Source organism: Zeugodacus cucurbitae, chromosome 6 (genome assembly GCF_028554725.1).
Source record: "Zeugodacus cucurbitae isolate PBARC_wt_2022May chromosome 6, idZeuCucr1.2, whole genome shotgun sequence".
NCBI classification, from domain to species: Eukaryota; Metazoa; Arthropoda; class Insecta; order Diptera; family Tephritidae; genus Zeugodacus; species Zeugodacus cucurbitae.
The window spans coordinates 33,628,531-33,654,548 of NC_071671.1; the positions used below are offsets into that span (position 1 = coordinate 33,628,531).

The 26,018-nt window shown below is 35.8% G+C and overlaps 1 protein-coding gene and 1 long non-coding RNA gene across 8 annotated transcripts in view; one reads left to right on the top strand and one right to left on the bottom strand.

The window, feature by feature from the left end:
- LOC105219887 (CCR4-NOT transcription complex subunit 11-like) overlaps positions 1-18,128 on the top strand; it is a 128,631-nt gene extending 110,503 nt beyond the window's left edge. For 5 of the 7 annotated variants that reach the window (XM_054234386.1, XM_054234385.1, XM_054234384.1 and 2 more), the window contains exon 5: positions 7,253-7,579. In XM_054234386.1, coding sequence (XP_054090361.1) covers positions 7,253-7,423 — 171 coding nt within the window. In that variant the 3' untranslated portion in view covers positions 7,424-7,579. Of the gene's footprint in view, positions 1-7,252; positions 7,580-13,285; positions 14,508-18,056 lie in introns of those variants that run through there. The other 2 variants (XM_054234388.1, XM_054234389.1) reach the window with 2 other exon arrangements.
- On the bottom strand, positions 9,804-10,925 carry LOC128922750 (uncharacterized). Its single transcript, XR_008471928.1, has 2 exons — positions 10,802-10,925; positions 9,804-10,627 (listed from the first exon to the last, which is right to left on the bottom strand). It is a non-coding gene; the product is annotated as an uncharacterized LOC128922750 (long non-coding RNA).
- Positions 18,129-26,018: the final 7,890 nt, after the last annotated feature.

Genomic DNA, 26,018 nt, shown 5'->3' on the forward strand with positions numbered 1-26,018 from the left:
CTCACTAGTCGCAGAGAAATGCTAGGTATAATTTTTCTAGTATAACTTCTGAATGGTTTAGTTTGTAGTTCATTCCTTTTGTCTGATATTAAGTTTAATGTCCCATTGCGATCATCCAGGCAGTTTAGACCATTATTTCTAAATTCTTCTAGAACAAATTTTGAGTTAAATGAACCATTCTGCCGAATATGATAAAATTACATCAATAAATTGTGAGAGTATAAAATGTTAGGTTACACCCGAACTTAGAACTTCCTCCTTCTTTATTAGGGCTTTCTTTTTTACCTCTTTTTTACAATTTTTTAATTTTTCTTTTAATGACATTGTTTTTCAATAATGACAATTGCTGAAAATTTGCATAAGATTCTTAATTGCCCTATGGGAAACAGCTTGAACCTTTGTTAAAACACTTCAACCACCTTTAAAAAGGAAGTGTAGAGGTAAAAATCAGGCGAAGAACCAAAGCCCCTCGCAAATTCGGTGTCAATTGTGTCTTTCAGTCACTACTCGGCGCATCCAACAACCCACAAATTGAACTTATAGATAACCTGTTAGTGAAGTTGTGACCAATTTTGAGGTGAAGTGTGGACGATAACTCACCAATTCATAGACCTGCGTCTATTCCGTAATTTTTGGGAAGCAACACATTTTTATGATGTATGATTTTGGATTTCAGTTTGTCACATGCAAATCTTTCACGCATTTTACCCTTATCACAACTATTTTTTTTAATTATACAATTTTTAATTATCTTTAGAAAATCTCTAAAGTAAAAATTAAATTATTTAAATCACTAAAAACGTTTCTACCACATTTTTACGCGGACTAATTTCACCCATTTTAGCATACGAGATATAGTATATTAAAGATTTTACGTTCACTTATTTTTTCATTTGACTGATATATACCGTATAAAGTCAACCGGAAATATAAAAATCCTTTATTAGGTATATAGTGGCTGGAGGAAATATTTTCCAATACAGCACGGCTTCGTAAGATCTCGAAAATACATGCTCTAAATTTTATCAAGATATCTCAGTAATTTACCGATATTTTCGGTAAAAAAGTAATTCATTAGTACTGGGTCCTCAAGTTCGGTATCTGTTGACTTGACAACTACGACCACTTCTTTAATAATGTAATTTGCATTGCATTCAAAATTTATAAATATTTAGCTCATGCACAAGTCATTTTAATTTTACAATACACATATAACATAAAATAAAATTTCAAACTTTTATTTGGTAATTTCAGTTGGGTAAAAACGATAATACATAATGTATGTCTATATGTTCTAAAGTGCGCGGCAACTTTTTTTCACCTATTCATTCCGCTGAGTTAATCCATTTGTTCTATATAAAATGTGACTAAAATAATTTAAGATTTTACCGGCTTTATTTCACTCTGAGGTTTAATCGTTAAAAGGCATAACAATCAAAGTTCAAACTTTGATGATGTTTCCATTGCGTAGTGTGTAATTGTGTGACCGATTTCACTTATCTTACGGTCCGAAGCTTCGACGATGTGACCAAAATTTTTATGCGCCTATAAGCGCTCCACGTTGTCAAAATCGTGCATGTCGATTTCAACGCCTTAGCTCCCACGTCACTGTTGTCAGCCTTAAATTCAAACGCAGGAATACTCTTGCCAACAGGTGTAACATAGGACTGAGTGCAATTTATTCATTATTCCCGTTCAGCTTTATGGTGCAGAAGCGTGGCGGATGTCGACATCCGAAGAGACGGCACTAGGACTTTTCGAGCGAAGTTGTGGAAGTTTTATGGTCCTTTGAACATTGGCTTCGGCGAATACCGCACAACGATGATCTATAAGAATCATACGTCAACATTGATATAGTTCAGGGAATAAAAAGAAGACTTCAGCTATGGAACTGTTCGATGCAGTACCCGCTGGTGGAAGTGGAGGAAGAGGAAGACATCCACTCCGTTGGAAAGATCAGGAGAGATCGATCTGGCTTCACTTAGTATCTCGAACTAGCGCCAAAAATAAATGAAAGGTGCGCTATTACTGATTCAGCTATAATCGCGTAAGTGGTACCTTCGACCGTTACTACAAAAACTTTAGTGTCTTAGATGTGATAATTAAACCCCACGATCCAATTTTATTAGATTTATTTGTTGCAAAGCGAGACAAATAGATGCTTTATGGTTAAAATATTTATTATATTTTAAAAACACAATCGGGCAGAGGGCAGAGTGAGAATTGAAAATAATACAAAATAATATTTTAAATCAATAATTTGTACAAAAATTTAAAATATCGTTTAAATATGATGCGTATGCTAAAATAATACAAATAATAATGTATGAACTTAAAAATATATATTTTATTTTCATACACTCATACTATTTTGCACAAACTAAAATAGTTTTGTCATCATGATTGTTTATAACACCTAAAACTAAACGAAATAGAGGTGTTGTATATATGTGTACATATGAATGTGTGCGGATATCAAATTGTTCAGGATGACGAGACTAGTTGAATTCCGGTTGTCTGTCTATCCGAGCAAGCAATATGTAACTGGAAAAAAATTGCGAAATTTGAATGAAACTTGGTGCACGTATTAGTTGACGCCATGAGGAGATTGTAGATTACAAAATCGGTCATTTGCTACCCGCACAAAATGCCATTTAGTGAAACCTATGCTTAAACTAAACCATAAAAAAATAGTGAGCATGTAACAACGAGTGGCTCTTACAGGGTTGTGTAGTGAACTTTAGACACCGCTGTGTGCATGGGCCTTGTAAAATGACCCGCCTCTGCGGGATCTAAGCTAAAATTTCTCTGATCTCATTATTTTGATCAATCTCGCGAATAAACGGATATACTCGTAGAAGTAGAAAATTCTTTTAGATTTAGAAGAGGTTCTATGTGCTTAGTCGATTCTTAAATTTAATAATGAGTATAATTTTTGGCGTTACGAAGTGCTGTTAATAGAACAGCAATCCTGGCAACTTGGTCGTTGACTCTTCGCTTAAAGCTAGTCAAGGAGTGTTAAGCCTCTCTATCAATAGCTTCTAGCTACTTTAACATAAGACACGTTTGGGTCCCAGGACAACCCGGTATCGCTGGGAGCTACAAAGGCGATGAGCTTGCGTGTAAGGGCACCCAAGCAGCAATCTCGAAAAAGCTGGTGCCCCACTATCCTACTGCCTCTCCACGTTGGTCGCCGAATGAACAAGGTAGGCGTTGTACAACAACCAGTATCGCACGAAATCCACTGCTATTTATTCTTACTATGGTGCTACATGCCGTGAGGCTAAATATTCTGACGAATAATGCAAATGTGGAGATTGAGACATCGAGACACGTTCTCCTTTATTGTTCAGGTTTCGCTAGACTGCGGCTGACACATCTTGCAGGACAAAATAAATTTAGTTATGTTGTGAACTGCTGAAAGTGTGTTAACTCGTAACAAAAAATTAAAGAAGAACAAAATTTTATAGTGAAGAGGGTACAGGAAAGCATCACACTAACTTCTGATTATCATGGCTACTGTGTATGGCATGTCTTCGTCTTCGCTGGAATTGTCTGCCATTTCGCACCGAAGACGTAAGTTTTTGCGATGCATTATGCCACCCGATTGGATAATCCTATCTTTCGAAGTGGTCAGTGTGTTTTTATTAAAGCCTCGAGCAATGTCTCCCTGTTAGTGAACTAGTTATACGCGCACCTTATACTATGTTTACATATAACGAGATTATCTCCATTTACGAGCTTAACTCGATAATCTGTAATTAAGAAACGAGATTTCCCATACAAAATTCCTCTCTGGATATTCCGAGATTATAAAATTATCTCGTTTTATACAACTAGATTTTCGGTATCATTCCTAGGTTTATCGATAATTTTCCGAAGAAGAGGAGAAATGTCAAATTAAAATGTAAACAAAAATGGCCGATAACGAGAGAAATATGTGTAATACAACAACAAATGCAACACATTTGTCAATTGATAATATCATTTGGCTATATGTAAACGGTTAGAGTATTGAACGAGCTTAGAACGAGATTATTTTCATATGTAAACATACTATTAGACGGACATATGACTTCCGTATCACAATAACAGTTGAAGAATATATGGACCATAATGTGCATAATGGCACATATCTACATCCATATGTATATAGTATTATTTGACATCAGCATGCATCAGCTGATACAACTAAATTGAAACAGAATAAATGTATAAATAAAAGGCAGGGAAAAGGAGCCCGGCTTATGTGTAACTACAATCTATCTTTAAATATTGTTTTTGATTTTCAATTTATTTTGAGTTTAATTTCTTTTAGCTGTAAAAATGTTAGTAAAAAATGACTGTGAAGAAGAGCTTAAAACTTTCGGTGTGTTAAATGCTATCCATTATAGAAGATTCCACAACACTAGTCAATTTCAATGGTTTCAAGCAATATATTATGGTAATGTATGCATATTTCCCGGAAAGGATGATCTCTATTCAGAATGATAATTTTGTTATACATAATGATGATATAAATTTCACTATGTCTATACAGGCATGATAATTCTGAGAAGCCGCTATACTTGATATGCTAAAAAAAAGGCAACTGGAGCTAGTCGTTTGCAATGGGTGGAAGTTAGGCTTCAAGGACGACATTCACTGGCAGGGACTCTGTGAAGGTGTTAATAGCTCTGCTGTGAATGTCATTTAAAGCACATATAAAGTTGTCTGCTTTCAAAGTCTTTTAGGGGTATCGATCAATGCTGTCGACGTGTTGTAGGAATGATCTCTTGATGCACCTGGTTGCCGATTCTGATCCAAGCAGATTACTAAAAAGAAGATTTCGGTTTTTTTATACTCTCTCAACAAAAGTTGCTAAAGAGAGTATTATAGTTTTGTTCACATAACGGTTGTTTGTAACACCCAAAACTAAACGAGTTAGATATAAGGTTATATATACCAAATTGATCAGGGTGACGAGCAAAGTTCAAATCCGGATGTCTGTCTGTCCGTCCGTCTGTGCAAGCTGTAACTTGAGTAAAACTTAGCACACTTATTTCTTGACACCATAGGAAGGTTGCTTTCGAGGCAAAATCGGACCACTGCCACGCCCACAAAATGGCGAAAACCGAAAACACATAAAGTGCCATAACTAAGCCATAAATAAAGTTATGGAAATAAAATTTGGTATGAAGGATCGCATTATGAAGGGGCATATTTGGATGTAATTTTTTTGGGGAAGTGGGCGTGGCCCCGCCCCCTACTAAGTTTTTTGAACATATCTCGCAAGCCAATAGAACTATATAAACCAAACTTTCTGCAGTAATTTTTTTTAGCCACTTCCTAATACAGTCCAAAAATTAAAGAAATCGGATCATAACCACGCCCACCTCCCATACAAAAGTTAGGTTGAAAATTACTAAAAGTGGGTTAACTCATTAACGAAAATCGTCAGAAACACTAAATTTCACATAAGAAATGGCAGATGGAAGCTGCACACAGATTTTTTTTACAAAATGGAAAATGGGCGTGGCGTCGCCCACTTATGGGTCAAAAACCATACCTCAGGAACTACTCGACCGATTTCGATGAAACTTGGTTTGTAATAGTTTCCTTACATCCCAATGATATGTTGTGAAAATAGGCCAAATCGCTTCACAACCACGCCTACTTCCTATATACCAGAACTTTGAAGACAATCTGAATCGTTTACTTTACAATATATAAAGTAAGCTCTAGTGAAGATATCGGTGCAGAACTTTGCACAAATACTATGTTAATAGTGTGGCAGCCCCATTCTAAAAATCGCCGAAATCGGACCATAGGTTTTTAAGGCCCCATATATCGAACACGAGGACCTCGGTGCTTCTAACCTAATATTATGGTTTCCAACTTTCAATGGACTTTATACAATATATATGACGAATATGTGGGTCAAATTGTGTATTATATAATATAAATAAATAAATATTAGTTAAATAAATAAATTGCGAGAGTATAAAATGTTCGGTTACACCCGAACTTAGCCCTTCCTTACTTGTTATTTATTAGTTATTTTTATATAATCTCGCAACAAAAGTTGCTAAGAGAGTATGATAGTTTTGTTCAAATAACGGATAACGAATAACATCAAAAACCCTAAATTTTGCAGAAGAAATTGCGTGGCGTCGCCCATTTATGGGTAAAAAAAAAATATCGCAGGAATTACTCGACCTATTTCAATGAAATTCTGTATATTGATACCCTGATGACACGTGGGGAAAATGGTTAAAAGCGTTTCACAATCACGACTACTTTCCATATAACTCAAATTTGAATTTCATCTCATTCCTTTTTAATATATACATAACCAACCAATGAAGATAGTGAAATAAAACTTTAAACTTTATTTTCCTTCTAATAGTGTGTCTCCGTACCAAAAATAGTTAAAATTGGTTCTTAACTTCCCCTAGCTCTTATATACATACATACCTAATTATAGGTTTTTCAAAAATACGATGGGCTTAATAGTGAAATCGGTTCAAGAATTACCTCAGAACCTCATACTCTCGAAAAGTAAATTCTCAGAAAGTAAATAATCGCGGAAAATTTAATCACCTTTAAGATTACACATGCACCTCGAAAAAGTAAATTTTTTAATTTACTTTTCAGAGCGTGTGATAAAAAATTCGAAACGAAGCAAGCAGCGTTTTTTACGATGTTGCAAAAATACTTACTCTCTTGTTTATCGCGTCTTTTTAGTAAATAAACTCTCCTACTTGATCCACTGGTTTAAAAATGAAAACGATGCAAATCAGGTGTCAGACTTTTTGAATTGTCGTACAAAAATGGTCAGAAATATTATTATATAAATACATATGTATGTATGTAAATGTAAATATGTTTTTCATGTAAATCCATATGTTTTATTGAAGCAAATAAATGAATGAATTTTTTAAGTTTAAAAATGCATTTAACATTATAAAAACAGATAATTTATGTATATATTTGGAAAAGTAAATTATTCGAAAAAGTAAATTTCCCAAAATACCAATCGATTTACTTTTCGAGAGTATACTTTACTATATGATTACTATATGATGATTTTCGTTATTCTATTGGACTTTACCAAATTGTGTGTTATCTTAATAAAACTATATCAATAAATTGCGAGAATGTAAAATGTTCGGAACTTAGCCTTTCCTTACCGGTTTATTCTATAGTTCTCCGATATTATTAATAGATGTATGAAACTATTAATTTCAAAATTTTTTTATACTATTTTCAGGAATTGTTAATTGAAATCGAAGCTTTCTGTGTTGGATTCAGCCGTATAAAAGAAGCTGTAGGTTTATATAGGCTTCTAAAGAATCTAGAACTTGGAGAACACGGACCCAGTGCCAACAACGGAAGTTTAACCTACTCTACGAACAAAAATGAAAACATATCTCCAAAGTAATTTTACTTAAACTTTTCGAGCCAAGTAAATATTTTTGGCATACTCTTTATTAAATAAAATAGTGTTGACCCATACATTGTGTACTAACTTACCCGGCAAACATTGTTTTGCCATATATGTACATTATTTCTAGGAAATATAATTTATACAATTAAATTTACACGAATATTATTCTCTAAGAGCAATTGGTTGCACACTAATTTTGGCCAGTCGGTCTTTATCCAATACTAACAAACTAGATTGTTTTCCCACGTGAGTACTTGCTAGATATAGTTGTCCGTGGGGAAAAAGTCAATCTAATTGGGATTTAAATAATGTAAATAAAATTTTTGTTTGGTATATTTTGCAGCGTTCTTCTTCCAATAAAAACTTATTTCTTGTGTAATGATACAAATATTTAAAGTATATTTATTTTATGTTATTCTCTATTGACTCTAAACAACGGCACTTGTTGCACTTTTGTTTGTTTGCCCAACTATGTGTTTTAGCCTTTCACTTTTATTTGATTTTTGGACGATGAGTATATGACAGCTGGCGTGTATACCGGAATAACTAGTGGCGACATCTGCGTCCTCCAAACTTTGTTCTAAAATATGTTATACTTCCAACGTCTAATCTTGTTGCTCCTCGGTTACGTCCAATCAGACCCCTCTACCTGGTGGTCCAGCTGATTACCGAACTGCTTCAAACTTGCGACAGCTTCCCCCAAATGAGACAGTGGTATCTGTTAATTAACTCCTCCTTTTACTCTCGCTTCAGACCTTTTGTGTTCCATTTTTTCTTTGTTTTGAGTTTCAAATCCTTACATACCATAAATATATGAATATTTACATACATACATAATTATTAAACATCGTAAATATAAAAATACAATTTTGCTGAGTTTATGCCAAAAACATCGAAGCTTAAAGGTTTTATCCCTCTTCTAAAACCTCTGGAATATGCAGGATTTTTTTTTTCATTTCAGAAATTAAAATATTAAACTCGTATATATTTCGCCTTCAATTATTACAACACCAAAGATCGATTGTCGTTACTATACTCGTGTGAGCTGTTTCAGACCTGTCAACTCCTGTTGAGGCAATTCTTAGTTTATAGCACGTACGCTTACGCTCTATCATTCAGTCGTTGTCGAACCAGCAACGAGTAAACATCGCGCATGGCTATGGCACTTTGCATAAGTGCCCTGCGCGAAATGCCTACTTTTATGAATGTCGTTCTATGTTATCTATACTAATATTATAAAGAGGAAAGGTTTGTTTTTTTGTTTGTTTGTCTCGAATAGGCTCCGAAACTACTGAACCGATTTGAAAAATTCTTTCACCGTTGGAAAGCTATACTATCCCTGAGTGACATCGGCTATATTTAGTTAAAAAAAAAATTGGGTTCCTTACCAAAACACCGATAATTTCTTTAATCGCGAATGCTTCGAAAACGATTGAAGATATAACAAAGTGATGTCCTACCATTTTGTAGAACTTATCATTATCTATCTTTCGTCGCGACATCATATCTCTAACTATTATAGTTCTGTCACAATAAACGAATTTATATAAAAAATTAATTAAAATACCACAACTTGAAAAGGCTCTTTAGTTGTACCTTAGTATTAATCCTAATCGAAATAAATGATTTATTTTTTAAGATCGCTTCAAAACCTTTATATAACTTTTTGAATTATTAAATTCTGACATTCCATTGAAAAGATATCACGAGTTAAAAATTTTGAAAAGCCGCTCGGTGACTAACTATGCGTTGTAGAGTTGTAGGCGTCACTCGGACACGGGGGTACGGGAGGGGGGTTAAGATCACTCGCGCGGTCGGCTCCCTACTGAATGGTCGTGTGCGGAATTAAAAAAAATTGTCGCTTGATAATAATATAATTTAAAAATTAATTGCTGTTCGTTTGTGCCGCAAAAAAACGAGAACGGCCAAACCGACCTGGCTAATTTTAGTCTTGAAATATTCGTGGAAAGCCAGAAAAAGATTAGAAAGTGAGTAAATATGGAAAAATTGCGAGGAAGATAATAATAGGAGAATTTTATTCGAGTTGACAAGAAAAATATAAAAAGAGAAAACAAAAAAATTATATTTTGAAGGTTATCATTGTTGCTTTGTTAAAATATTTTTATTATTGTTAAATTGTATAAGGTTGTGTCGATAGCCCAAAACAATTTGTAACAAATAAGGAAAGGCTAAGTTCGGGTCCAACCGAACATTTTATACTCTCGCAATTTATTGATGTTATTTTATTAAGATAACAAATAATTTGACATATATATTCGCCATAAAGTCCAATAGAAAATCATCATATATAGTATATGAGGGCTGATGTAATTCCAGAACCAATTTCACTCATTTTCACCACCAAGATTAACGGGAATAGGGGCATCTTGGCACCTGTTAGTAGGCAAACAAACGGCACATTCGACCTTGAAATTACTCCTAAATTGCAAATGAACGAAAAACCAGTCGGCAAAATCGCTTTAACGAAGATTTTCCAAATATTCAAGAAGTCGCTGGAGGTACTGCGCAGGACTTTAAAAGATCTTGATTGTCGATGAACGTTTTTAGTGGAGCCAGGATTCAGTTAGCAGGTGATTTACGCCAGACTCTTCCAATTATTCCTGGATCAACTGTTACTGACGGGCTAATCGTATGCCTAAAATCATTTAATTTGTGGCGACACATAAAGAATCGCCAATTAACAACTAACATATGAGTGTTTTTGCAAGAACATCAAATTGCGATTGTAGAAGCAGTTGGCAGTTGACACCTCGATGGATTAATAGCATTTCCAACAGATTTCTGTCATTTCATTGACTCGAAAGAGAAGTTTTCCTGACATGAAACCTCAATATGATAACCATAAATGACTGATTGAAAGACCTATATTGGTGGTAAAAAAAAGATATCGATGACCTTAATGCGACAATTTAGAATTTCGGTCCAAGAGAGTTGACACAGCTACAAACCAGGATTACGTAGTCAATTATCCCAAACTATTTAAAATTGCCTGTACTATCACCACTCACTTTGCAATTAAAAGTAGTGTGAGTTGTTATCATGCTGCGTAACATAAATCAACCTCGAGTAATCAATATCGTCGCCGAAGCCAAGATTGGACCAACTTAATTTAATATACATATTAGCCACAAAAACGGGTGGCCGGGTCTGCTAGTGTATTATATTTATGGTGTTAACCTATTTAAAGACAGAAAAGTTAATGCTTTTGTGTTCTAATATATTTGTTTAAATAATAAAATAACTAAAATGAATAAATGAGCACAAAAATTCATGTTTTATGAAAAAATTAAAAACATCCTTAAAATGTTAGGCTACAGAGTTCTCACTGGGTATTCATTATTTCGTGCTCACCTATACAGTCACAATTCCTCTCGTGCCGACCACTGGTTTATAGGAGAGGCGAAATTCTCTTCTCTTTGAAATTCTCTTGACACATCTGAAACAGCTCTATCAAAATGGGGAGTCTCAATGTATTTTCGATAAATGTCGATAAAGCCAACATGAATGCCACATAGTAGAGATGAGCGATATTGCTAATTTTTAATCACTGTGATTTCAGTGATTGCTATTTTTAAATCACTGTGATTCTATATTGCTATTGCGATCGCAACATAAAAACGACTTTATGAGAATTTTTTAAATTTTTACATTTTCATATTTATTAATTTTAACAATGTCCAAACAGTATCTGCTTTTGTAATCACAATTAACTAATTACTAAATTTTGGGTAGATTTAACTGCTTTCGTAATCACCGTACCCAAAAAAATTGCTACTGCGATCACTTAACTGTTATTACTACTGAACTGTAATTGCTACTCTCCAAACTGCTTTGCTACTGAACTGTGATTGCTACTCTCCAAATTGCAATTGATACTAAACTGTGATTGCTACTCTCCGAACTTCTATTGCTACTGAACTACTATTGCTACAGTGATCGAATCAGAATCACTGAACTACTATAGCTACAGTTATCAAATTAGAATTACTGAACTCCTATAGCTACTGTGTTAGAACTCTGATTTATGAACTGCCAATCCGATTGTAATTCACTGCTATTTACAAAAATTAATCGCAGTTGCTATATATTATTTTTCAATCACAGTGAAAAAATCACCGATAGTGAAATATCGCTCATCACTATTATACACATACATATATACATATGCTTGATAGTTTTGCTTGTTGCTGCTTGTGTGCATTAACATTTGAAGTATGTATGTTTTTGTATATTAATATTAGTTTTATGAAACTCTAATTTATGAGTTTTCTTCGATACACAATGATTTTCACAAGCAAGCTTCATATTACAATTTTGTTTCATACCTTGATATTCAGTGGACTGTATATTCGCCTCTATTCCCGTTAGCGTTATCGTTATAAAAGAAAATAAGAACGCCTATTTGGCATTCCTGTTAGCGTAATCGACATTTACCAAAAATAAATTGGTATTCCCCAATTTGAAACGTGTAAAGAAACGACATAGAAACAGCCGTTCTTTGTCGTTGCTATAATTATGAGCGACATAGAACGACGCGGTTGTTTGTAGGAATATTTGAAGTGAAGATGAAAATTCCAAATCAGGAAACAGTTTGAAATTTTAATTTCTGAAATGGAAAAATATCCTGCATATTCCAAAGATTTTAGAAAACGGATTAAACCTTTAAATATCGCGTCGGAGTATATTTATGTATAAAAGGTCTTAAAATTCATAACGAAGAAAAAATGGTACACAACAAGTCAGAGCAACAAGCGGAGGAGTTTATAAACAGATACCACTGTCTCCTTTGGGTTCTTAGCTCGACCACCAGGTAGAATAGTCGGATTAGCCGCAAGCGAGGAGCATGAGATGTTGAAGGATCACATATTTCAGAAGAAAGTTTGGAGGACGCAGATTTCACCACTACTTATTTTGGTATACACGCTCATATACCCCAACATATCTTCAACAAAATCTATACTAATATTATAAAGCTGAAGAGTTTGTTTGTTTGTTTGTTTGAACGCGCTAATCTCCGAAACTACTGGTTCGAATTGAATAATTCTTTTTGTGTTGGATAGTCCATTTATCGAGGAAGGCTATAGGCTATATAGCATTCATTACCCTGCGACCAAAGCGAAGAAACAGTGGTAAATGTGTAAAAAACGGGGGAAATTATTTATCTTTGAGGGCTTCCGTTCCTTGCCATGCGAAAGCGGAGCCGGAGGGGGGTGTAGCTCTACGAGATACTATGCCGCGCGGCTTACTCGCGCGGTCGGCTCCATACTGAACGGTCGAACGCAGCGCTAATTTGTTTTTGCGATATATTATCATCGTAATTGTAAAATAAAAGGGATATTGGTTTTAATTATGAATATTTTAATGTGTTTTTGTGTGCGTATACAGTCAGACATATAGACATACATATGTTCGGAATATATTGAATATTCTTCGTGTTTTTTTGATATGTAAACTCTTATAAAACTCAAAAGGAGGTCGAAGAAATGATTTAGGAGAAAAATAATGGGAAATGTTAAATAAATAATAAAGTAAATGCGAGTAGAATGGGACCAAATACTTATCTCTTGCCTCGATGTTTTGGTCTATATTGAGAATACCACTAAGACGGAAATCCAACATAGAACCAGATTATATTTAAGACAAAGTTTTTGTTCTTCTTATTCAGAGACTTTTTAATCTATACTACTATTGTAAAGAGGAAATATTTGTATGTATGTTTGTATTGAATACACTTGAAAACTACTGTGCTGATTTAAAAATTTCTTTCATTATTGGAAAGCTACATTCACCCCGAGTAACATAGGCTATACTTATTGCTAGATTCTTAACTTTCAGGAAATAGTTCCCAGGTGAGGGTATCAAAAAGAATCCGTGATGGAGAATCTTAATCTGAAACTGAAAATCATCTTGCAAGTCATTCTCTTCGCATCGCAATCGCGTGCCAGAGAGTCGAGTAACGAACGTTCGCAGCTGCTTGCTGAAAAAAAATTCAAAACCTGGCAAGTATGCGCTTGAGAGTCGAGTACGGAGCGTATGCAGTGTCTTGAAGAACAAAATATTAGAAATATACAAGCTCGCACTAGGGCGTCGAACTCTGAGCGTTCCCAACGCCTTCATAATCAGAGAGAAAGACAACGGACAGAAAATACTAGAGGTCGTAATCAGGTATTAGCGCATTGCAAATAAAATTTAATTTCATGTTCGAATTTTACTTATTTTACTTTTTTTTAATGAACTCACACAAAAAACGGGAAACGTATACACATAAGAATGTAAAAACTTATAACTTTTGAAATGTTTATTTAAACCCAAGCGAAGCCGGAGCGGTCTGGTAGTAATCAAATAAAGATGGAAGACCAAAATTGTTGGGCAGATAAACGTCAATGCAATAAGTACAGTGATACCGTTGTTTAGAGTCAATAGAGGATAGTATAAAACCCATTAAGGACTGCATTAAAGATGTGTCTCGTTACATAAGAAAGAAGTTGTTGTGCTATAGTTTGCGATGCTACAGCGAGAGCATTCATTAGCGGCATTCCTGGTCAAACATCTAGAAATGGTTGCTCAAAATGTACACAAGTTGCATAAAAAAATCAATGGAGTTTTAACTTTTAGCACCTACTCCGGTGTATTGATCACTGATAACGATTTTAAAGGTAGAAAATGTATAAACCATCACGCCAAGTTATACTTAAATAATAAATCCGTTTTTGGAAAAGTTAATGCGTCTATGGTGTCTGAAGTTCCATTAGATTGTATACATCTACTCGTAATAGAATTAGAAGTAATGCGTAAATTTTTAATAAGATTAGTTACTAACAAAGTTTTAAAGTTCAAATTGCTTCAGAGCTGCCTAAATTATTGCATTTTTAATGATTTTGTATTGAGTTCAAAAAGTCCAGACAATTTTTGTTATATTAAAGACAATATTCCAATTGTTATTCAATCGCTTAGTGAAGAAGGTCAAAAAATTAGAAGGAAGCTAAAAAATATTCGTTGTTTTCTTTACGAACCTTTAGAATCAGAATCGATAGGGATATATATAGTTGACTTAGAAGCAAGAGAGGCTTTCACTTTTTTAGAAGTTCAATGTTAGGCTGGGGGGGATGGGGTCATATGTAGAAGTTCACGCAAGTGAGGAAAGTTTCTGATTGCCATTCACTTGGGAGTGGCCAGGAACGATTCTTTTGCATATGACTCAAGCAGCTCACGACTTCCGGTTTTAGACCAAGTATCCCCTGGGTAGCTAACAGACATCCGTTTGGAGGCGAGCTAAAGTGAGAAGGCGAAACCCGCTTGTGCGGTTGTGCGTAGGGCTTGGGACCCACCACATAAAAACGAATAACCAGTGAATAAGAAACACAGGCCTCGGATGAGAAACCCCCCTTTTGATGACGACCACGGCAAACGTATAAAGGACTATGATTTGAGGGCATGCACCTGGAATGTCCGGACTCTTAATTGGGAAGGTGCCTCTGCCCAGCTGGTTGATGTCCTCATACAACTAAAGGCTGACATCACCGCCGTCCAAGAAGTGCGATGGACGGGACAAGGACGGAAGAAGGTGGGTCCTTGTGACATCTACTACAGCGGCCATATAAAGGAGCGCAAATTCGGTGTTGGATTTGTGGTGGGAGAGAGACTACGTCGCCGAGTCCTGGCATTCACCCCGGTGGATGAACGTCTTGCCACAATCCGCATCAAAGCGAGGTTCTTCAACATATCGCTGATTTGCGCCCACGCCCCAACGGAAGAGAAGGACGATGCGACCAAAGATGCTTTCTATGAGCGCCTAGAACGCATCTATGAGCGCTGCCCCCGCCACGATGTCAAAATCGTGCTTGGCGATTTTAACGCCAGGGTGGGTAAAGAAGGTGTCTTTGGAACAACAGTCGGAAAATTCAGCCTCCATGACGAAACATCGCCAAACGTCCTGAGGCTGATCGACTTCGCTGGGGCCCGAAATATGGTTGTCTGTAGTACCAGATTCCAGCATAAAAAAATTCATCAAGCAACGTGGCTGTCCCCTGATCGAAACACGCGCAATCAAATCGATCACGTTGTGATAGACGGAAGACATGTCTCCAGTGTTTTAGACGTGCGTACGCTCCGAGGACCAAACATTGACTCGGACCATTATCTAGTAGCAGCAAAGATACGCACTCGCCTCTGTGCAGCAAAGAACGCCCGTCAACAAACACAAGGAAGGTTCGACGTCGAAAAGCTGCAATCACAACCGACAGCCGAACGATTTTCTACTCGACTTGCACTCCTGCTCTCGGAGAGCACTCATCAGCATCTCGATATAAGGGAGCTGTGGAACGGCATCTCAAACTCATTGCATACCGCTGCAGCCGAAACAATTGGTCTCCGGCAACGCCAAAAAACCAGTTGGTACGATGAGAATTGTCGTTCCGCAGTGGAGAGAAAACAGACTGCCTACCTCGCAACGTTGCGATCGACCACAACACGTTCGGGGTGGGATAGATATCGAGAACTGAAGAGGGAAGCGAGACGCATTTGCAGACGTAAAAAGAAAGAGGCCGAAATGCGTGAGTATGAAAAGCTTGAAAAGCTGGCCGACATGGGTAATGCTCGAAAATTTTATGAAAAGATGAGGCGATTAACAGAAGGTTTCAAGACCGGAGCATTATCATGTAGGGACCGAGAAGGTAATCTGGTAACGGATGTCCAGAGCACACTGGGATTATGGAGGGAACACTTCTCCGACCTGCTCAATGGCAGTGAAAGTACAACACCAGGAGATGGCGAACCCGATTCCCCAATCGATGACGATGGAATAGATGTTCCATTACCCGACCATGAAGAAATTCTAATAGCAATTACCCGCTTGAAGAACAACAAAGCGGCGGGGGCCGATGGATTACCGGCCGAGCTATTCAAATACGGCGGCGAAGAACTGATAAGGTGCATGCATCAGCTTCTTTGTAGAATATGGTCGGAAGAAAGCATGCCTGACGATTGGAATCTTAGTGTGCTCTGCCCAATCCATAAGAAGGGAGACCCCACAATCTGCGCCAACTACCGTGGTATAAGTCTCCTCAATATCGCATATAAGGTTTTGTCGAGCGTATTGTGTGAAAGACTAAAGCCCACCGTCAACGAACTGATTGGACCTTATCAGTGTGGCTTTAGACCTGGAAAATCTACAATGGACCAGATATTCACCATGCGCCAAATCTTGGAAAAGACCCGAGAGAGAAGAATCGATACCCACCATCTTTTTATCGATTTTAAAGCTGCCTTCGATAGCACGAAAAGGAGCTGCCTTTATGCCGCGATGTCTGAATTTGGTATCCCTGCAAAACTAATACGGCTATGTAAGCTGACGTTGAGCAACACCAAAAGCTCCGTCAGGATCGGGAAGGACCTCTCCGAGCCGTTCGATACCAAACGAGGCTTCAGACAGGGTGACTCACTATCGTGCGACTTCTTCAATCTATTGCTGGAAAAAATAATACGAGCTGCAGAACTGAATAGAGAGGGTACAATCTTCTACAAGAGTGTACAGCTCCTGGCGTATGCCGATGATATTGATATCATCGGAAGCAACAACCGCGCCGTTTGTTCTGCGTTTTCCAGACTAGATAAAGAAGCGAAGCGTATGGGTCTGGTGGTGAATGAGGACAAGACGAAATATCTCCTGTCATCAAACAAACAGTCAGCGCACTCGCGTCTTGGCTCCCACGTCACTGTTGACAGTCATAACTTTGAAGTTGTAGATAATTTCGTTTATCTGGGAACCAGCATTAACAACACCAACAATGTCAGCCTTGAAATCCAACGCAGAATCACTCTTGCCAACAGGTGCTACTTTGGACTGAGTAGGCAATTGAAAAGTAAAGTCCTCTCTCGACGAACCAAAATCAAACTCTATAAGTCGCTCATTATTCCCGTCCTGATGTATGGCGCTGAAGCGTGGACGATGACAACATCCGATGAGACGACTCTTGGGGTTTTCGAGAGAAAGGTTTTGCGCAAGATTTATGGTCCTCTAAACATTGGCAACGGCGAATACCGCAGACGATGGAACGATGAGCTGTACGATTTATACGACGACATTGACATAGTTCAGCGAATAAAAAAACAGCGGCTACGCTGGCTAGGTCATGTTGTACGGATGGAAGAAAACACTCCAGCTCTGAAAGTATTCGATGCAGTACCCGCTGGAGGAAGCCGCGGAAGAGGACGACCTCCACTCCGGTGGAAAGACCAAGTGCAAAGTGACCTGGCTTCACTTGGTGTTTCCAGTTGGCGCCAAAAAGCAAAAAGGAGGAATGAGTGGCGCGCTCTGGTGGATTCGGCTATAATCGCTTAAAGCGGTTCCTACGCCAAATATATATATATATATATAATGTTAGGCTGTTTGAATACCATATGAGAAGGATTTAGTTTAAGTATCAATACTCCATTTTTAATTTTCCTTAATTTTCGCAATATTTTTTAACTAATCAATATTATTAAAAAAAAGTTTAAATCATCAAAATGAAATCAATAAAACGTATGGACTTTAATGCTCTAGGTGTGTATATAACTAAATATAATTATTTCAATACTTTAAGATTAAACTTTTACAATATTTCAGCTAAATACAGAAAAGAATGCAATTGTCAGTTGTTCCAAAAACGCATGGAAGAAATGTTTGATGATATGAAAGGTATGAACAAATAAATCTATAAATTTATAATTATAAATAACTATAATTATTCTTTATGCACTTTTTAGAAACAATGCTATAGAAAACACGATTTAAAAAGGTAAGAAAAATTTGATAGGGTCGGGCTTTAAATTCACGCATATACATATGTACGTGTAAATAAATTTTCAGGTAAGCTCTATGAAATCCCTTTTTGGACCGACAGTTTGGAGAATTTTTACTCCACCCTAATAGGTAAGTAAATACTGTTTTCTTTTTTCAAAATATTATAACTGGTTTACGTTATGTTTGTTGGAGCACTCAATTATATATTAATTTATATTTCAATATATCTATCTTTCCTGAATCAATTCCAGCTAGCGATGATTTCGAGCCGGCCGAAAAACAATTGCTCAAAGCAATTCGACTACAAAACAATAGAATAAACAAAGCAAAAAGAAAACAATAGAATAAACAAAATAAAAAAATAAACTCGAAGATAATGTGAATATTGACATATAAAAATTGTATCCTGTATTATTAAATGATGAATGGTATGAACCAGGGATAAAGGGATGTCCAACTTATTCCAGCGTGAGAGCGCCTCAAAATAAGCGTTTTTTATAACAATTTGCATTATTGCCAGACCAGACAAAATACAAATTTTTGGGCATTTAAATTAAAATACCCAACATTTATTACGGTTAAAAAAAAATGTATACTGAATTTTTAATATAAAAATTACATATTTAAATTTCTTTTAGCGATATTAAGGTACGTTAAAATTGCTTGTTTTCGAACTTTCAGTAATAAATAAGGAAAATTATCACTTGTCAACTGACAATTGATAATTTTTTTACAATTTTCCATGAAAAATTAATTTCCCTATGCTGCATATCATAAAAAATTTCTTTACCCTCTTTTAAATTTCGCGTTTACATTTATATTTATTGTTTTAAGCTCTTATAAGTAATCTTGCACGGCGTTCAAAAATGTCTCTGTCGTATAATTTATTTAGCAACATTTCAATATGGCCGTTCCAGTTTCCCAATTGCGAAACGTCAAAACCTACTGATTCCAGTCAACTGTCAAAGATTGGTAGGTTTTGACGTTTGTCCGTGCGCTCTCACTTCCAATGAAAATAGAGTTGGACATCTCCTTATCTCTGGTATGAACCTCAGTACATACAGTAGAAAACCTTTGGTTTGTTTACATTATTTTTCATCTTTTAACACACCACCGAGGCGACTTGGGTTGTGTGCTACGCTTTTTTGCTACAATTGTGGTAATTAGGGTGTTGTGCTAGCCTTTAATGTTCACAAAAATTTTAAAGTCCGATGAACAGTACTTAAATAATTATTAAATAAAATAATTGTTTTCATTATTATTGGAATTATTTTAAATTATTTCTTTACTTATTAGATTTTATGGTGGTATTAAATGTTATTTATTGATAAGTTAGTTATATTTTATGCGATTCAACTAATTTTTAGATTGACACTGCATTTGGCGCTTTAAAATTTTAATAGATTTAATATTAATATGAAAAAATTTTAATAATTTTCAGTAAATAACCTTGAAAGAGTATGAAAGTTCTTGCCAAACTTTTCAAGATTTGGCAATGTCTTCCATAGATAGTCAGCAATCTATTAAACATGGTAATCAAATTGATTTAATTGAAAACGATTTCCTTCAGAGAAATTCATTTGCATATTTTTATGGTTATATGTATAATGAATATTTTAAAACGCACTATTGTTTGCTGTCTTTAACAGTATTCGAGAAAGATTAAATCTCTGAATATGCCTATACTTTTACAAAATAAAAATTGTAGTATTCGTCAAACTTAGTAAAAGCTCTTGAGCCTTTTATAAATTTCATTAAAAAAACTTGAATTAGTATTAAATGACGATTTTGATTCTTATTACCTTGGACCTGATGGTTTGAAATCCTATTGAATAGGATCATGACATATTTTGTTTTAAAAATGTTTAATAAGGAGGCGACCACGTATCGTTTCAGGCTCATAAAGCTTTTGTGTACTTCCAAGCTTTGCATTTCAAAGCCTATTATATATAAATATTTGTAAATAATTTAAGTAAAAACAACAAAAAAGCATTTTTTTTAATTTTGTGTCAGTAAAGTATAAATAAATGTGGCCAAAAATAACTTACCACAGAGAAGTACTTGTATGAGAGCTGTATTTTATTCTCACCACCAGGGGCGAACGCAGGGGGGGTTTTGGGGTGTTAAAACCCCAATACATTAGTCACTAACAGCGCTGCCGTTTTGATACAATTGTATCTTTTTTGATACTTTTTTTTCTAAATTTTTTTTTTGTGATATGATACTTTTTTGTTCACAAACGGCCTATTTTGATACTTTTCTGCTGATAGAATTTAATTTTTTGAAACTATGAAAATGTTAAACTAAAAACAAACCTATTGTATCTGGATAGTATTAAAAAGTTGTGGGAATGTAGGCCAATTAAAAAACCCAGAAAAATATAAACTGGACTTTGCCTTATAACTCTGTGGCTGCTGAACTGGATTTTTTTAAATTTACGGGGAATTGTGAGTCGAAAATAGACTTCTTCTGAAAATTAGTTCTGAACTGAAAAGTCACCAATAAGGTTTCTATTATTTTTTTAGAGTTTATTGTTAATCATAATACAGGAAAAATAAAAACTCATTTATTATGACTCAGTTGTCGTTCCATGAGCAAACTGTTGTGAAATAAATTTAAATTAAAAAAATTATGCTATTTGCAAAAAAATACTTGAGTGTCTTAACTAAAATGTCTATATTTTTAATAAAAAAAAAACAGAAACAAGTAAGGAAGGGCTAAGTTCGGGTGTAACCGAACATTTTATACTCTCGCAATTTATTTATTTAACTTTACTTATATTATATAATACACAATTTTTAAAATGGGGCTGCCACACTATAGTATTTGTGCAAAGTTCTGCACCGATATCTTCACTAGTACTTACTTTATATATTGTAAAGTAAACGATTCAGATTGTCTTCAAAGTTCTGGTATATTGGAAGTAAGCGTGGTTGTGAAGCGATTTGGCCTATTTTCACAACATATCATTGGGATGTAAGGAAACTATTACAAACCAAGTTTCATTGAAATCGGTCGAGTAGTTCCTGAGATATGGTTTTTGACCCATAAGTGGGCGACGCCACGCCCTTCATCTGCCATTTCTTATGTGAAATTTAGTGTTTCTGACGTTTTTCGTTAGTGAGTTAACCCACTTTTAGTAATTTTTAAACTAACTTTTGTATGGGAGGTGGGCGTGGTTATTATCCGATTTCTTTCATTATTGGACTGTATTAGGAAGTGGCTAAAAAAACGACTGCAGAAAGTTTGGTTTATATAGCTCTATCAGTTTGCTAGATATGTACAAAAAACTTAGTAGGGGGCGGGGCCACGCCCACTTCACCAAAAAAATTACATCCAAATATGCCCCTTCATAGTGCCAATCTTCATACCAAATTTTATTTTCATAGCTTTATTTATGGCTTAGTTATGACACTTTATGTGTTTTCGGTTTTCGCCATTTTGTGGGCGTGGCAGTGGTCCGATTTTGCTCATTTTCGAAAACAACATTCCTATGGTGCCAAGAAATAAGTGTGCCAAGTTTCGTGAAGATATCTTAATTTTTACTCAAGTTACAGCTTTGAACTCCACTCTTCACCCTGATCACTTTGGTATATATAACCCTATATCTAACTCGTTTAGTTTTGGGTGTTACAAACAACCGTTATGTGAACAAAACTATAATACTCTCTTTAGCAACATTTGTTGCGAGAGTATAAAAACTGGTCTGAATTAGATACACAACTTTACTTATTATTTGTTCTTCAAATGAAAATTTTTAAAACAACGGTTGTGCTTTTGATACTTTTTTTGCTTGGCAACATATACTTAATTTTTTTGCAAAATACCTGCTATAAGAAATTGTATTAGTTCCATGAAAGAGACCGTAAATCTTTTTCGGATGTCAACTAAAGCAGTCACACTGCTCAAAAATCTTATTCTTGAATCCTTTCCAAACTCAAAGCAAGTGAGGTTACTTAAATTCTGCGAAACACGTTGGGTGGAGCATTTAGAATCTCTTTCTTTATTTAACGATTTATTCCCATTGATCTGTACAGCGTTTTTAAGAGCTTGATAGTGAAAATTTAAGATGCGATTTATCAAATCCACATGCTTTGTTGACTGCAATCCAATCAAAATTCCGCGTTTGGCGAAACGGCAAACTAATCGCGACAATTATGAAGGCGAACCGGAAGAATATTACCGCAGATCAATTTATATACCGTTTTTAGATCATTTTTTTGAACCAAATCAATGAACGATTTTTAAAATATCCAGAGCTGCTTTCCAAAATTGAAAACATTTTGCCAAATAAATGCATAAATCTTGACGTTATTGAGATGCAGGAGACTGTTCGTGTTTTAGAAAAGCAATGTTACGCTGATGTAGAAGATCCTGGTGATTTCGTTGCTGAATTTAGAATGTGGAAAAGGTTAAAAATCTTTTCTTCAGATTATATTTTCTAACTAAAATTTTGAATATATTTTCAGGAACTGGTTGAATCAAACAAAGAGTTCCAAAACTTTTTTAGACGCGTTGAATTGTTGCGATGCAAAAATTTTCAAAACAGTGCATCGTTTTTTAAAGTTTGGAGCAACAATCCCTATATCTGTCGCTTCAAGTGAACGCTCGTTTTCCTCACTTCGCAGGTTTAAAACATATTTAAGAAATAAAACTGGAGAAGCACGCCTTAACGGAATGGCTCTCTTGAATATCCATAGAAATATAGACGTGACGGAGGTAGAGATTATAAATGTTATGGCCCAAAATAAAAGAAGATTAGACTTCAATTTGTGAATAAAATAATGAAACATTGTCTTTTTACCTAAAACCCCCCCCCCAAATTTTTTACCTGCGTTCGCCACTGCTCACCACTTATAAAATTTCTCATCTACATTAAATACATTTTTTGGATATAATATAGCACACATTGATGTTCAAATCTTCTATAAGTGCAATATAGCATAAATAAATAATTTCGCTTTATATAAGACAGCAATATATATAATATTTGCTATTTTATGACTAAAGTTTTACTGAAATGAAGTACTCCGTATATACAGCACTGTGTTTTTCCAAGATGGCGGCTATCTTACCACCGAGAATTCCCCACGAATAAGGTTTTCTACTGTATGTACTGTGGTATGAACTAGGTAAGTGGTGAAATTATTAGTGAAAGTAGAAAGTGGTAGGTGGTTTGCAAAATGCTAGGTAGTGAAATATTGAAAGTTGTATGTAGTGAGGTATCTAGTGAAGTATAAGATGCTGAATCACCAGTGAATAGTGGTTTCCGCCAATGACATCGCCGTGTTAAATTCATGAGTGAATTGCATCGGCGGTATTATGGTGGGTAACCAATGGATGGAGCCATCTTAAGACCTGTTCAGGCCTTAAGACACATAGGGAGTGGACCACACGTTATATGGCCCCTTGCTGTCAACGCAATACTCCGGCTGTTGCCTCTACGGCAGTGCAACCTACACCCAGTTCGCGCAACGCGCCGCCACCCTCAGGGAGTGGCCAACTTAGGGCCCCTACGGCCCCCAGGAGCTCAAGTAGACAGCATGACTCCCAGTCTGATATCCCGCCTGGATAAGACGGAGTTTAAGTTACTAAAATATTCAGAACGTAATTGTGCAAGATGATTTAACTCCTGGCACGCTATTGTCCGTAAGAGTCAACCAAAACAAAATGAGACAATTAGTGGCACTCTACACTGGCCACTGCAGACTAAGGTGTCATCTGAACAAACTCGGGATCTGCTCTACGGACCTGTGCAGATTCCACCTACTCCTGGAATGTCACGCGATTGCGGGATTAAGGAGGCAGGAAATGGGGTCTCTATATCCCCAAAGGGAAAGTATCGCGACCACCAGCACTACAGCGTTACTAAGTTTTCTTAGAGCTACAGGACTGGACGGTATTCTGTGATAAATAGGAGAGGGCACAATAGGTCGCAGTGCGATCCTCTAATAAATCAAATCTAATCTAAATCAAATCAACTAAGGTTCTTGTTGCTGTTGTAGCGATTATCGAGACCCTGCTTGGAGTAAAATTAATTATCATCAAAGTCATACAACGGAAGAGTCATACAACGCAAGAACGTATTTGGAGGATTGGCGTCTAGCTTGGATGTGAAGGATATTAACATGCTACAATATCCAGATCGAAGTTGTGCGAGGATCATTAATATTTGTGGAGAATTTCGCAGGCCATACTATGTAGGTAATACTGAGGTGACATGAAATGACATCCTATAATGGTCCGGAGTGTATTATTTTGGCATGTTTGGATCCAGGTGTCCATTATTGAAACCAAACCGTCAAGTGTCAGTTAAAATTTTCGAATACGTGTGTCCTAAGTCTGCCACAATAAAGGTGATTCGGGACCAAATGCCGTAGTGATTATATAAAGATTTATTTTCGGGTAATAGTTACCAGCCGCAAGATACTTATCTTATATATATAGCAAATTACTTTACATATTAAGACAAAAGAAAACAGACAGAAAATTAAACGTTCTAAATCATTATTCAATTATAAAAGGTTTGGTACGTAATTATTGCAAATTATTGACACTGAGTTACAAAAAATGTTGAAATTTCTAAGGAATGAAAAAAGGAAAAATTTATTTGCTTTTTGTGTGAACGTAGAATATATTCTAAGTATTATAAAATATTATTGGTAGATTTTGACGGTATCGTTGGAATACGTGGCAACCGGGCATTATTTTTTGTTAAACTTTCCAATCAAAATGTGTTTCTTCAATATGAATTCCGTTGATTTTTTATGACTAAACAGTTGCATAATCGAGGAGAATTCAGAAAAATAATAGGTGACCCAATCTTCAATCGCAGATTATGTGGTGGAATTCCCCCTATATCAAGGGAATTTTAAAAATCAATTGAAAATTTAACCATTATTTTCATCAATAACATTGGCGATTGGTTTAAAAGGCATTAGATCTGCTGGAAACATCTGTGGATCATGTAGGTAATGTCGCCAGCGTCAACAATGCTCGAAAAAATACTGGGAATACTTTAATGTATCGCATATTTGGTTGCTATTCTATTCCACCGTTCCCAAAATAAAGCAGTTGTTTGGAAAATATTTGTGTTGACGGATCAATTTGGAGTTTAAAGCGATTGAAGCGTTTCAACATTTTGTCATAAAACGTTTGTTTTGTACATACTTGTGTATATCTCATCGGCAAAAGCGAAAAATGACAGGGCAAAAATTTAATATTTTCCGATAAATTAATTAGCAAATATTTTGTAAAGGGTGATGACTATTGGAAGAAACATTGAAACATAAGAATTACAAAATTATTGTATGCATCCCATTTGAATCAAATAGGTCAAATAGTAGTGAACAGTGCTACGCCCATTACCTACTTTTTAGGTGTAGCTCTTCTTTACTATAAAATTTACTTCTTCTACACTTTGTCCTTAGTTTTAGGGGTTTGCGATGGAAGTTAACGTATCACTGCACAACAACAAGTGCAGTTATACCTGTGATTTCTGCACAAACAACAACACCTAAGACGCGCGGCTCACGACTCCCACTGCAGCCGGTTCTATGTTACCGGAGTTGACCCGGATTTTATCCGGTAAGTATTAAATCTAGTTGTACGCTGGCATCGAGTCCAACCCAGGGCCTGAGGTATTTTTCTGCTGCGTATGCGCTAAGCGGCTCCATCCAAATTCCACCTCGGTTAGGTGTAACTCATGCAATGGATGAAGCCATCTTAAGACCTGTTCAGGCCTTAAGACTCATAGGGAATGGACCACACGTTATTTGGCCCCAT